At 45.2% G+C, this 14,578-nt stretch overlaps 1 protein-coding gene across 1 annotated transcript in view; it reads right to left on the bottom strand.

Annotated features, from left to right (window-relative positions):
- LOC109907665 (oxysterol-binding protein-related protein 10) overlaps positions 1 to 14,578 on the bottom strand; it is a 143,518-nt gene that overhangs the window by 19,480 nt on the left and 109,460 nt on the right. Inside the window, exons 8-9 of the mRNA XM_020505763.2 lie at positions 1,140 to 1,289; positions 319 to 814 (exon numbers count right to left, since the gene is read on the bottom strand). Of these exons, the coding sequence (XP_020361352.1) occupies positions 319 to 814; positions 1,140 to 1,289 (646 nt within the window). The remainder of the gene's footprint in view (positions 1 to 318; positions 815 to 1,139; positions 1,290 to 14,578) is intronic.

Raw genomic sequence — 14,578 nt, 5'->3', positions numbered from 1 at the left:
GGGAGACAGAGGCACAAGCAAGAGTATGAAAGTAAAGTGAAAGCAATCAAACCAGCGATATTTAAGTGACAAGACTTTTGCAAGACTTTTGCACCCCTCAAACATAGGAAATAGATGGCTGAAAAACACAGCTCCTCAGGTGGCAGGAACATGCGCGTTGCCAATGCCATTCAAACTGCCACCAACTGTATCTCCATGTGTATTCCAAAACATGAGCATAAGCTTAAGAAAAGTGTATGATTTGAACTCAGTCATGTACTTATGGTGTCAGCTTTTAGCTGAGCCTCAACGAACCCGGAAGCGCATATTTTCACTCACCTTCCCCTATCATGGACACACCAATGGACATGCCCATGAACTTGCTCCTCGTCCACACGTGGGCATTGACACACATCCTCCTCTCTGGGCACTCGCAGTAGAACCCTGAGACAGGCGGGTGGTGGGACACCTGCTCGGCCATGAAGCGAACGCGGTAACACTCGCTCCCCGACGGACCGTCCTGCGGTTGGGTGTTGTTGGGGACCCTGGAGGCTGGTTCCCTGGGGCCCTGAGACCTGAGGGGCCTCACTCTGTCCCGAGGCACCTCCCAGGAACAGTGGAAGGTTTCGCCCAGTGCCGGGTTGTAGGGCTTCTTGGCCACAGCTCCTTTGCGGCCCTCGTGGAAGGCGGTAAGATAGTACTCCACAAAGTGTACGATGCGGTCCTCCGCCGTGGCTCCAGCCGTGATGGACAGGAACATGTCCGGGTGGGCCATGAAGTTAGCGTACATCTCCAGCAGGGAGCGTTTCTCCAGGATGAACGTGGGTAGCACCACCTGGTAAACAGGGCGGGAGGCGACTGTTAAACTACATGAGGGAGACACTTCACTAGTGCTGATAGGGAACGGCACAAGTCATCATTTGAACTAAAAGCTTTTTAATTGTCCTTCCATGACTGTTTTGATGCCATTGATGATCATATTCAACTGAGCAGGCTAGTGAAATGGACATACCAGTACATAACTGTAATCTGTTCTTCCTAAAACAGGAATCAAGACATTCCTATTCAGTCAGTGAACAAGTAAACATTGTGTTGGCCATACCAGCTCTAACAATCCAAGGAAAAGACATGGAGAGAGCAAAGAGCGTTGGCTGTCTTACCCGGGTGAGGTCCATGCCCAGTTTGAGCTGGGAGAGGAGGTGCAGGATGATGCTCCGCTGGTCGTCCAGCACTCCCAGGTCCTCTTCCTCATTGTCCTCCATGTCAGTCACCTCCTCACTGGGGCTGATGGCCTCCAACCCTGCTGGGTGCTACAGGAACAACAGATAAACTAAGTCTAACAGTTTAACATGGTCTGACATAACAGTGACAACATCTCCCTGGTAAATGAGGTCTCCTGAGTAGGGCTGTTGTGGTCATGAAATTTTGTCAGTAGGATATTGTCATGCAAAAGACTCCCAGGTCTCACAGTAATTGACCATTAATTAACAAACACTTTTAGCATCTCCAGGCCTACACAAAAATGGAAAGCATTTTTCCCATTACAGTGCGCATATGACGTGGCTATATTGAGCATAAAAGTGATCACTCGAAACCGGCGGTGTAGGGCCACGGCCTACCCAGGCCACGGCCTACCCAGGCCACGGCCTACCCAGGCCACGGCCTACCCAGGCCACGGCCTACCCAGGCCACGGCCTACCCAGGCCACGGCCTACCCAGGCCACGGCCTACCCAGGCCACGGCCTACCCAGGCCACGGCCTACCCAGGCCACGGCCTACCCAGGCCATTTTTTGGTGTATTTATTTTATTACACTTTTAAAAGAAATGCATGTGAGATTTATTTTCTGTGGGTAATTTCTATATAATGTAACAAAGAAATAGTTCGTGACAATCAAGTTGACTTCCGACTATTGGTTACATTGTTTAAAAAAAAAAAATATTTACCCCTTTTTCTCCCCAATTTCGTGGGAATCCAATTGTTGTAGTAGCTACTATCTTGTCTCGTCGCTACAACTCCCGTACGCGCTCGGGAGAGACGAAGGTTGAAAGTCATGCTTCCTCCGATACACAACCCAACCAAGCCGCACTGCTTCTTAACACAGCGCGCATCCAACCCGGAAGCCAGCCTCACCAATGTGTCGGAGGAAACACCGTGCACCTGGCAACAATGACATGCTAGTTAGTGTCCTTGCAAAATTTGAATCCTACAAGGTGACCCATGGGCCTAGAAGTCGTGGGACTGTGTTGAACCAAGTACATGGTTATGCAAACATGGATTTTATTGAAAGAACCCGTGCACATGTTAAAGTGGTCATAGATATTGTTCTAATGTGTGCAAAGCAGGATATTCAACTCAGAGGGCATAGAGAACCCGAAGAGGCAATCAAGAAAGGTAACTTATTAGAAATCTTCAATTTCATCTCAAAGTATGACTCAGAAATACAAAACAGGCTTAATGAACTACCTCGCAATGCCAGCTTATGAACCCTGAAAATCAGAACAAGTTGCTGGAGTGTGCAGGCAGCATCATTGTTACTGTGCAGGATAAAAGATGGAAGTCCATTCTGCGCCTTCCACGTATTTTGCCATACTAGCAGATAAATATAAAGATCAAATCGAAACGAGAACTTAATGCTGTGTGCATCCGATACATTCATGCTGGAATGATGAAAGAAAGGGCTGTTGGGTTCATGGAAACCGCTGATTAGTCTGCACAAGGAATTTCTCAGAAAAGACTTGGCGTTGCAACCCCTGGAGTTGGATCCCACTCTGCGTGTGGGTTTTCGTTTCGAGCTTCAGTCATGTCAGGGAACAGAAGAGTACAATGTCCTATTAAAGCAAACATTTAAGCAAGCGGTATATGTGCATTGCAACTCCCACCGTTTGAATTTGGTTCTGTGCACCGCGGCAAAAAGTGTCGGGGCACGTCAGTACTTTTTTTTGAGACAGTAATACAATATGAATTGAGGATGCTGAATTCACTGTTATTATTCAGCAGTTGAGTCGGGAAATGAACATGGGGAAAGCTTGACTTTTCCTCCATAATGAGTGTACTTGACAGCTGCCCTGATGATATGGTCCCTAATATAAACTCTCTGTTCAGGATCATTGTTACACTTCCAGTGACATCACGCATTGTGGAGAGACTTTTCTCAACAACAACTAGGATAAAACATCGTCTTCGCACATCAGGGACAAGCGCCCAGCTGAACCACTTCAGTTTGCTGTCTTTGAGCGTCAACTGACAGAAACGTTGGATTACGATGAAATCATCACCATATTCAACTCAAAGCCTCGCCGTCTGCGCCTTATGATACGTCTACTAAAGGTAAGGTACCTTTTTATAGTACTACTGCCCGCCGTGGTATAAATGATAACATCAAATACAGGCTTGTTTGCCCATCGATATTAAAGTGCGCCTGGTCTAAAGTTACTGTCTTATTTTAATATGCTGGGATAGGTCATTATTTGTATATGTAATGAGGTTGCTCCAAGTACTATGCACTAGTATAAAACGATTGTATTACGAAATAATATACGGTGCACATCGCAAAATAAATGTAAGAAACAAGTAGAAAAAAATTCCTATCCAAATTTTTCTAGGCCTATCCCCACAACAAAAAATCTGGCTTCGCCCATGCTTGAAACAGGTCATATATATGCTATATTTAGAGTTATTTGGCAACTTTAGTTGTGAATGATGCAAACCTTAGAATGTCTTAGAACTCAAAATGGTTATGGGCTGCATGGTGCGAAAATAGGCTAGTGATGATTTGATAAAGAAGCTAAATAAAAGCTTGGGCTCGTTTCCTTGCCTCAGTTGTTCTCTCATCAAGTGATTTTCACCCATCAGACTATTCTCAATTTAATCTTGTCTTTAGTAATATGCAGTTTGTTTCAGGGGGGAAAAGTAATGTCATGTGTATGCACTTGAATAGGGAATGGAGGGCGCGAGCTTTCCCGCTGGTCGGTTTTGTAGGCTACTTCGGTCTTATAACGGAGCTGTGTTTAATACCAGCAGCTGAGAAATAAATGCAAGAACACTTATTTCACTCCAATCATCAACCACTGTTTGAGGAGTATGCTCTCGCTGCCCAACAGGTGATATTCCACCCAAACTCTGTATGCCATGGGCTCTCCAACCCTGTTCCTGCCGCTACCCAGTGCTTTATTTGGGAAACATCGAGAGTAACATGTTTCCGCAACGAAACACATTTCACTAAACTGTTGACATCCCGTCTGTGCGCGCGAGAAAACAAAAGGATATATATATATATATATATATATATATATATATATATATATATATATACACACACACATATACGTACATACATACATACATACATACATATACACATATACACTGCTCAAAAAAATAAAGGGAACACTTAAACAACACAATGTAACTCCAAGTCAATCACACTTCTGTGAAATCAAACTGTCCACTTAGGAAGCAACACTGATTGACAATCAATTTCACATGCTGTTGTGCAAATGGAATAGACAACAGGTGGAAATTATAGGCATTTAGCAAGACACCCCCAATAAAGGAGTGGTTCTGCAGGTGGGGACCACAGACCACTTCTCAGTTCCTATGCTTCCTGGCTGATGTTTTGGTCACTTTTGAATGTTGGCGGTGCTTTCATTCTAGTGGTAGCAGGAGACGGAGTCTACAACCCACACAAGTGGCTCAGGTAGTGCAGCTCATCCAGCATGGCACATCAATGCGAGATGTGGCAAGAAGGTTTGCTGTGTCTGTCAGCGTAGTGTCCAGAGCATGGAGGCGCTACCAGGAGACAGGCCAGTACATCAGGAGACGTGGAGGAGGCCGTAGGAGGGCAACAACCCAGCAGCAGGACCGCTACCTCCGCCTTTGTGCAAGGAGGAGCAGGAGGAGCACTGCCAGAGCCCTGCAAAATGACCTCCAGCAGGCCACAAATGTGCATGTGTCTGCTCAAACGGTCAGAAACAGACTCCATGAGGGTGGTATGAGGGCCCGACGTCCACAGGTGGGGGTTGTGCTTACTACAGCCCAACACCATGCAGGACGTTTGGCATTTGCCAGAGAACACCAAGATTGGCAAATTCGCCACTGGCGCCCTGTGCTCTTCACAGATGAAAGCAGGTTCACACTGAGCACATGTGACAGACGTGACAGAGCCTGGAGACGCTGTGGAGAACATTCTGCTGCCTGCAATATCCTCCAGCATGACCGGTTTGGCGGTGGGTCAGTCATGGTGTGGGGTGGCATTTCTTTGGGGGGCTGCACAGCCCTCCATGTGCTCGCCAGAGGTAGCCTGACTGCCATTAGGTACCGAGATGAGATCCTCAGACCCCTTGTGAGACCATATGCTGGTGCGGTTGGCCCTGGGTTCCTCCTAATGCAAGACAATGCTAGACCGCATGTGGCTGGAGTGTGTCAGCAGTTCCTGCAAGAGGAAGGCATTGATGCTATGGACTGGCCCGCCCGTTCCCCAGACCTGAATCCAATTGAGCACATCTGGGACATCATGTCTCGCTCCATCCACCAACACCACATTGCACCACAGACTGTCCAGGAGTTGGCGGATGCTTTAGTCCTGGTCTGGGAGGAGATCCCTCAGGAGACCATCCGCCACATCATCAGGAGCATGCCCAGGCGTTGTAGGGAGGTCATACAGGCACGTGGAGGCCACACACACTACTGAGCCTCATTTTGACTTGTTTTAAGGACATTACATCAGCCTGTAGTGTGGTTTTCCACTTTAATTTTGAGTGTGACTCCAAATCCAGACCTCCATGGGTTGATAAATTTGATTTCCATTGATCATTTTTGTGTGATTTTGTTGTCAGCACATTCAACTATGTAAAGAAAAAAGTATTTAATAAGAATATTTCATTCATTCAGATCTAGGATGTGTTATTTTAGTGTTCCCTTTATTTTTTTGAGCAGTGTATAAGCACCATGGGACCACGCAGCCGTCAAACCGCTCAGGAAGGAGATGCATTCTGTCTCCTATCGATGAACGTACTTTGGTGCAAAAAGTGTAAATCAATCCCAGAACAACAGCAAAGGACCTTGTGAAGATGCTGGAGGAAACGGGTACAAAAGTGTCTAAATCCACAGTAAAACAAGTCCTATATTGACATAACCTGAAAGGAAACTCAGCCACTGCTCCAAAACCACCATAAAAAAAAGCCAGACTACGGTTTGCAACTGCACATGGGGACAAAGATGGTAATTTTGGAGAAATATCCTTGGTCTGATGAAACAAATTAGAACTGTTTTGCTATAATGACCATCGTTAGGTTTGGAGGAGAAAAGGGAAGGCTTGCAAGCCGAAGAACACCATCCCAACCGTGAAGTACGGGGGTGGCAGCATCATGTTGTGGGGGTGGTTTGCTGCAGGAGGGACTGGTGCACTTCACAAAATAGATGGCATCATGAGGGTGGAAAATTATGTGGATATATTGAAGCAACATCTCAAGTTGGAAGTTAAAGCTTGGTCGCAAATGGGTCTTCCAAATGGACAATGACACCAAGTATACTTCCAAAGTTGTGGCCTACAAACCTGACTCAGTTTACACCAGCTCTGTCAGGAGGAATGGGCCAAAATTCACCCAACTTATTGTGGGAAGCTTGTGGAAGGCTACCCAAAAACATTTGACCCCAGTTAAACAATTTAAAGGCAATTCTACCAGATACTAATTGAGTATGTAAACTTCTGACCCACTGGGAATGTGATGAAAGAAATAAAAACTGAAATAAATCATTATCTCTACTATTATTCTGACATTTCACATTCTTAAAATAAAGTGGTGATCCTAACTGACCTAAGACAGGGAATTTGTACTAGGATTACATGTCAGGAATTGTGAAAACTGAGTTTAAATGCATTTGGCTAAGGTGTATGTAAACTCCCGACTTCAACTGTAGGTCTATGGGCTAGGCTACATGAGGTGTGCGACTAGGATTTGAAAATGTCGCAAAAAAAGGGCAAGCTGTGATAAGTGATAAACTAATATTGTCACACATCAGACTATTCTTAATTTAGTGGTGTCTTTACATTCGCCAGGCCCACTTGCTCCAGGTCATCGAAGGGTCTCTGCTGGGTGGAGCCCCGCCTTGTCTCAGCTCACTGGTCACCATGGCGACACGCTCCAGCAGGTATATCTCACTGGTCACCCCGTAAGGCCAGTTCTTCCTTCGGCCGCCTCTCCTTCCGGTTCTCTACTGCCAATGACGAGAGCGAACTGCAAGGATCCCTAAAGCTGGAGACTCATATCTCCCTCACTAGCTTTAAGCAACAGCTGTCAGAGCAGCTCACAGATCACTACACCTGTACATATCCCATCTGTAAATAGCCCATCCAAGCTACCTCATCCCCATACTGTATTTATTTATCTTGCTCCTTAGCACCCCCAGTATCTCTACTTGCACATTCATCTTCTGCACATTCTACCATTCCAGGGTTTAATTGCTATATTGTAATTACTTCGCCACCATGGCCTATTTATTGCCTTACCTCACTTTTCCTACCTCATTTGCACACACTGTATATAGACTTTTCTATTGTGTTATTGACTGTATGTTTGTTTATTCCATGTGTAACTCTGTGTTGTTGTTTTTGTCACTTTGCTTTATCATCTTGGCCAGGTCGCAGTTGTAAATGAGAACTTACACATGTCGTCTATGCACTTAAATAGTGAATGGAGGACGCTTTTCCCGTGGCTCATTTTCATGCCAGCCAGGTAGGCTACACTCCTGTTGTAAAGATAAACAATGTGCTTAATATTAGGAAAGTTGAGAAATAAATATAGTAGGCCTAGCCTATAGAAAGCTGATGGAGTCCTCTTTTTAGTAGAGGCCATCACTCTGTTTTCTCATGCAATTGCATAGCCTATAGAAATGTTACGCAACATGAGCTCATGGGCTCTCATGAAGTGTTTGATTAGATTTTCAAATACTTTTGCATCGATGTCAGACTGATTAGAGGGACAGTACCAGCCTAGCAAGTTAGGCAGGCTACTATATGACCAGTAGCAGCATCAGAGCATGGAGAAGCCTAATTACAGCGACTTAAAGGTCACGTGGAGTCAGACTGCCTTCATGACTGGTGTGGCGGTAATACAGTCACCCTAACAGTCCTACTTCTGACCTCAATGGGACTTCCTGGATAAACAAAATATTCAAAAACGATTGTACATATACATGGATGTCATAACATCTATCACTGAAGGGTGTTATGCCTGACATTGTCTGGAGAACCCAGATAATCCGTGTCCATTTTCTCATACCGATCCCCTCCTTATTGTGACAACATTGGACACATCCACAATTAGAAGAGGACTCCATTTTTGCGTTTGCATTGTCTTATTTTCATTGCTAATCCAAGCACTACATAAAGTCCCATTCATTATTCAGAGAGTAGATACGGACCCATAAGAGCAGAGCCATAGGACAGAAGGACCCATTAAATAGGAATATGTAAATACCAGGCAGGGAACGCAACCAATTCCATTGTTCCATGCACCGGTTTACGGTTTCCTTCCTTGTAATGATGGTTCAGCGACACGCAGGGGGTCGAGGTATGCCTCGGAGAATTTCCCTGAGAGTGCACTGCCTGATTCCTTCCAACAGCTTTAGTGCCCTTCAGCGCTGCCCGGACAAGGCTTTGATAGAGTTGAGATGTTGCAGTGAACGTGGACAGGGTTGTGTCGTCCGTTAAAAAAGGTTAAAAAGAAGATCTCCTGCAGTAACTCAGGGAAGAAAAAAGAGCCCATTGTATAATGCAGGAAAGTGCTCCAGTGGGCAACAAACACTGTCTTCTCCTCAGTCTCCCTCTTTTTATTTCTTTCTCTAACCATGTACAGTGTGCATCTGACACGTGACAGACTGCCACCTAATGTCACCAAAAATGTCACTGAATGTAGAACAGAATACGGTTGTTAGTAGCAGGAAATGACAGCCTGCAATGCCTTATACAAACAGAATGAACCATTACTTGGTAAATGCACACATGACCTAACACTCTCAGGCATATTACACACACACACACACACACACACACACACACACACACACACACACACACACACACACACACACACACACAACCTTTAAACACCCTCACTTACGTTGCATGGTTGAGAAGATACAGGCTTGCTCTCAGTGCAGCTGGAGCTCATCTCCAGTAGGCTTTTGTGTATGTGTGAAAGAGACACCGATTAGAGACACACAGATCTAACCCACCAGGTGTCCACAAAGTCCTGAAGCAGAGTTTCTACCCACCGCGTCACCGTTGCAGAGTACTACAAATAGAAAACCCCCCACAATTATACCTTTGGAGCGATATTCAGTTAAAGCTCCTTCAGCCTCCTTTCCTGACGACTTGTTGTGCTGAGAGAATGTTGTGCAGAGGCAGAGTTGCCCTGCTGAAGATGAGACATGCGCTGTGGTGTTGGTAAGACCCCAGTCTAGTGCGTGACTAAGAGAGAGAGGAGTTCAAGTAAAGTGCTCTCTCTCGCTCTCCTCCCTACCTCTCCCCTACTCCTTCTCCCCCTCTCCTGGCTTTCACATGATACATGATGGTGTGTTTGATCCACACCATCTCCTTTTCCCTTTCTCCCTTTCTCCCTTTCCCTCTCTCCAGGCATCGGGGGAGTGTGTGGGCGGAGAGCTGGGATAGGGGGGAAAGTTTGCTCATGCTCTCACTTCAAAAAGGCCAACTCTTTTTTTTTCCCTTGACTTGAGCAGACTAACCTTTTAGGTCTATTCAACACCCACCTCCGTCCTTCTCATCCTCCACCAAATGCCATGACATCCCCCGATCGCTGGTCCCGTCCCTCGCCCATTGCAGGTGAAGAGGGCCAGCATCACACTTCTATACTGACCTTTTGATATAATGGAAGTGTCCTTGTTTCACCTTTTCAGCACATAACTAGCCCACGTGCTTTTTTTCTGCTCTGTTCCCCTTGGTTTCACATGCTGAAGAATTAGATCCTTGGAAACACAGTGAGATGTCAACTTTGTTGTGGTAAATAAAATGAAAATGAAATGTTCAGTCAGCCCAAAAAAACTAAAAAACTTCTCCATTAGTCCTGAGCGAGTTCTTTTGTTGTCTCGGGAATTGCTCACTTAAAACAGCTGCTCCAGTTTCAACTAATTCCAAAACAGAGAATGGATCAGCCTCAGAGCACATGACAGACACTGAAAACACTAGTTCATACAGCAGAAACGTACAATCTGTTTGGATACCGACAGATAAAACAGAAGCAGGGTGAATTCACAGCGTGGCATGTTGATCAGCACAGAGAGAAAAGAGCTGCGCTGTCTGCCTCTCCAACCCTGAGAAATATCCATAGAAAAGGATCCTGGATCAGATATGAGCTGCTCATTGACCATATTTATAAAGCGTCTCAGAGTATTAATGCTGATGTAGAATCAGTACCCCCTTGTCCATGTAATCTTATACATTTTGTTTTAAAAGGGCAAAGCCGATCCTAGATCAGCACTTCTGCTCTGAGATGCTTTATAAATATGGGCCCAGAAACTGTCACTCCTGAGCATAATGTAGGTAAAACAATGAGACAATTACTTGGATGGGCTCAAACAAGTGATGACTATTAGACCCCATATTGTTTACCTATTGTGGCTGTCTATACTGTCAAACTGTCCAATAAAGCCATCTTTATGTCAGGAGCCATTAGATGTGTTCCAATGGAGAGGTCATGTCAGGACATATGTTCTACTTGTTTCACTTCTTTCTTTTTTTAAAACAGAGACCATTATAGCTGTTACACTTCTCCCCAAGGTACCAGGAAGGAATTGCAACAACAACAACAACAAAAACAGAGACAAAATCCAAGACAAAGAAAAGCACAGATGAGCCCTCGAGGTTGATGCAAAAACAAAATCTAAAATAACTGGAGAAAAGCATCCAGACAGAGCGTGAATGAGCGCACATCTCTCCCATCTCCTCCCCAAAATTACAGTACCCGCACACATCTGCCATACTCACACCCTTGCTCCTGTCTGCCTCCCAACCCTGCACGAATGTTGAAACGTAAAGAAAAAAAAAATGGTTTAGACCATTTTTAAGCTGCCTTGTTGGTCAGTGTGTCAGGCCAAATGTAACATCTAGGAATACCAACACGCTTGCTACTCTTCTTTGTCCCAAGAGCTTTCTTTCCAAGCTGCTGCTACCCGTCTCATCCCTCTCCCTACTAGCAATGCCTGCTAACCTCCACAGGCAGCAGCCATGTCAAGACCACGGGTCTCCGCTGCAACCTCAAACAGCACAGGCTGCTACCCAACCAAAACAGACCGAGGGTCAACATGCATAACAGAAAAGCCAAGAACATATGCACAGGGACATGCTACTTGGACAAATGAACGTATTTGAAACTTAGACCATACATGCATCTAAAATCTACAGATCCAATGCCAAGACTAGACTGAGATCTACAAGGATCACGGATGCATTGACTGGATCAATGCCCATGTCAATTGAGCTTGCTAGTATCAGACCTAAATATGTTCCTGCGGAAATGAGGCAAGTAAAGCTGGGAGCAGAGCCTGGCTCCTTCATTTATAAATAATCATGGGGAGTTTCATCAGCGAGGCATTTAAGGAGGGGAGCGTTGCTCATATACACATGTTGAACTGCACAGTACGTACGTACAGAGCCTGGCTCCTTCCTTCCTTCGTGTGCGCACACACACACACACACACACACACACACACACACACACACACACACACACACACACACAGGGAGAGATCAAAGATATTCCACTGGAGATCAAAGATATTACACTGGACTGAATCCCATTTTCTTACAGTGCATCATTAGTTTCTCCCAGTGTCACGATTCTAATTAATGTGGCTGATAGTTTGAGATAATGGTTTTAGACTAGATTTCCTCATTATTTATCATACAGTAAATAAAAAAATATTTTTAAAAAATTACATTTAAAAAATGTGCTGCTATGTGTGGTTCCCATTCGAATCAAACAGCTCATCATGACGAGTACGGTGACAGAGTTTAAGGACCCTGGACATCAAGGCAGCTGAACTGGCAATGAGTCAATTATTTCCATTTCGCTCACAGCTCTATGTTCTGTCTCAGATAAGCCAACATTTATGTGAAGGTTAGTTTCACATTTGGATATTTCCAAAGTCTTAAAAAACCTGAGTAAAGCCTGAGTAAAGCCACACAAGAGAGATGAATTAAAGTATAACGATGGCATTTCACACCACACACTTGTACATGTATGTGTGAAACAGGACCACTATAAGCCCCCCATATTTGAACAACAACTCAATCCCGTAGCGAGAGGATTAGCATAGAAACATCTCCCCCTCAACCCCTTTGAAAACACAGGGCTGTCAAAACAAAATACAGAACCAAATCTCTAATGACTTTCTCTCAGAAGACAGACAAAACAGAGAGAAAACTCGAAATTGAGACTCAGACAAAGTGGGTTTTGAGACCTCTGAAGTCTCTGAGCCGTCTCAGCCAAAGTAATGAGCCTTCCAAACACAGAGAGGGACATGTTGTCAGAGCTTTGAAGTAAGACTGAAATGAGACAACTTTGAGGAAGTGTTTATATGCTGAACAAAAATATGAAACGAAACATGTAAAGTTTTGGTCCCATTTTCATGAGCTGAAAAAAAAAGATCCCAGAAATGTTCCATACACACAAATTTGTTTACATCCCTGTTAGTGAGCATTTCTCCTTTGCTAAGTTAATTCAACCACCTAACAGGTGTGGCATATCAAGAAGCCGATTAAACAGCATGATCATTACACAGGAGCACCTTGTTCTGGGGACAATAAAATGGCACAAAAAATGTGCAGTTTTGTCACACAATGCCACAGAAGTTTAAAGTTTTGAGGGAGCGTGCAATGGGCATGATGACTGCAGGAATGTCCAACGGTGCTGTTACCAGAGAATTGAATGTTCATTTCTCGACCATAAGCTGCCTCTGTTGTTTTTATAGAATTTGGCATTACATCCATATGGCCTCACAATCTCGCCAGCCCCTCCACATCCGGCTTCTTCACCTGCTCTGAGGAGGTGGAAAGGGACCATGCACCTTGTGACGGGGGGGCTGAGGATTATTTCTATCTGTAATAAAGCCCTTTTGTGGGGAAAAACTCATTCTGATTGGCTGGGCCTGGCTCCCCAGTGGGTGACGAGGGCCCACCCATGGCTGCGCCCCTGCCCAGTCATGTGGAATCCATAGATTAGGATCTGATTTCCTTCTATGAACCGGAACTCGGCAAAATCTTTGAAATTGCGGCATCTTGCGTTTATAGTTTTGTTCAGTATAATATTATATTAGGTCTCAGTGACAAGAAGCATTGAGAGAGTTTAGTAAGGAGTGTAGATAAATTACTAAGGCTAAGTCACAGGTGGCTCCCTCTACCCGCCAACCTGTCTGAATGACATTTGAGGGAAGAGGCTGGTGAAGAGCCTGTGAAGGGTTGTTGTTTTCTGACAGGGATCTTGCTTACGGGGGATGATACATTCGTTTTATTTCTCTCAGAAATGAAAACTGACTTTTTTTCCCACTCCCTTAATGATGGTATTTACTGTGTACACAAAACATTAGGAACACCTGCTCTTTCCATGACAGACTGACTAAGTGAATTCGCTTGACACCTTGTAAAGTCCATACTCTGAGGGCAAAAAGGGGTGCAATTCAATATTAGGCAGGTTGTGCCTAATGTTTTGTACCCTCTGTGTATATGACCATGACAACTACACAGTGAATGTTGTTTGAGATACACTACATAAACAAAAGTGACTTTCAACGTGGCATAGGATGCCACCTTTCCAACAAGTCAGTTCGTCAAATTCCTGCCCTGCTAGAGCTGCCCCGGTCAACTGTAAGTGTTATTATGGTGAAGTGGAAATGTCTAGGAGCAACAACGACGCGAAGTGGTAGGCCACACAAGCTCACAGAATGGGACCTGCCGAGTGCTGAAGGGCGTAGCGTCTGTCCTCGGTTGCCACACTCACTACCGAGTTCCAAAACTGCCTCTGGAAGCAACGTCAGCACAAGAACTGTTCGTCGGGAGCTTCACGAAATGGGTTTCCATGGCCGAGCAGCTACGCACTAAGCCTAAGCTCATCATACGCAATGCCAAGTTTCGGCTGGAGTGGCGTAAAGCTCGCCGCCATTGGAGCGAAGAATCACTCTTCACCATCTAGCAGTCTGACGGACGATTCTGGGTTTGGCGGATGCCAGGAGAACGCTACCTGCCCGAATGCATAGTCCGGGGCTGTTTTTCACAAAGCGAGGTTCATACAGATATGGTTTGTCGAGATTGGTGTGGAAGAACTTGACTGGTCTGCACAGATCCCGGACCTCAACCCTATCAAACACCTTTGGGAAGAATTGGAACGCCGACTGCGAGCCAGGCCTAAAAGCCCAACATCAGTGCCTGACCTCAGTAATGCTCCTGGCTGAATGGAAGCAAGTTCCCACAGCAATGTTCCAACATCTAGTGGAAAGCCTACCCAGAAGAGTGGAAGCTGTTATAGCAGCAAAGGGGGGGGGGGGGGGGGGGGGGGGGAAATCAACTCCATAATAATACCGATGAG

This window comes from Oncorhynchus kisutch, linkage group LG17 (assembly GCF_002021735.2).
Source record: "Oncorhynchus kisutch isolate 150728-3 linkage group LG17, Okis_V2, whole genome shotgun sequence".
In the NCBI taxonomy this organism is placed as follows: Eukaryota; Metazoa; Chordata; class Actinopteri; order Salmoniformes; family Salmonidae; genus Oncorhynchus; species Oncorhynchus kisutch.
This window is presented reverse-complemented; position numbering and strand designations above follow the sequence as displayed.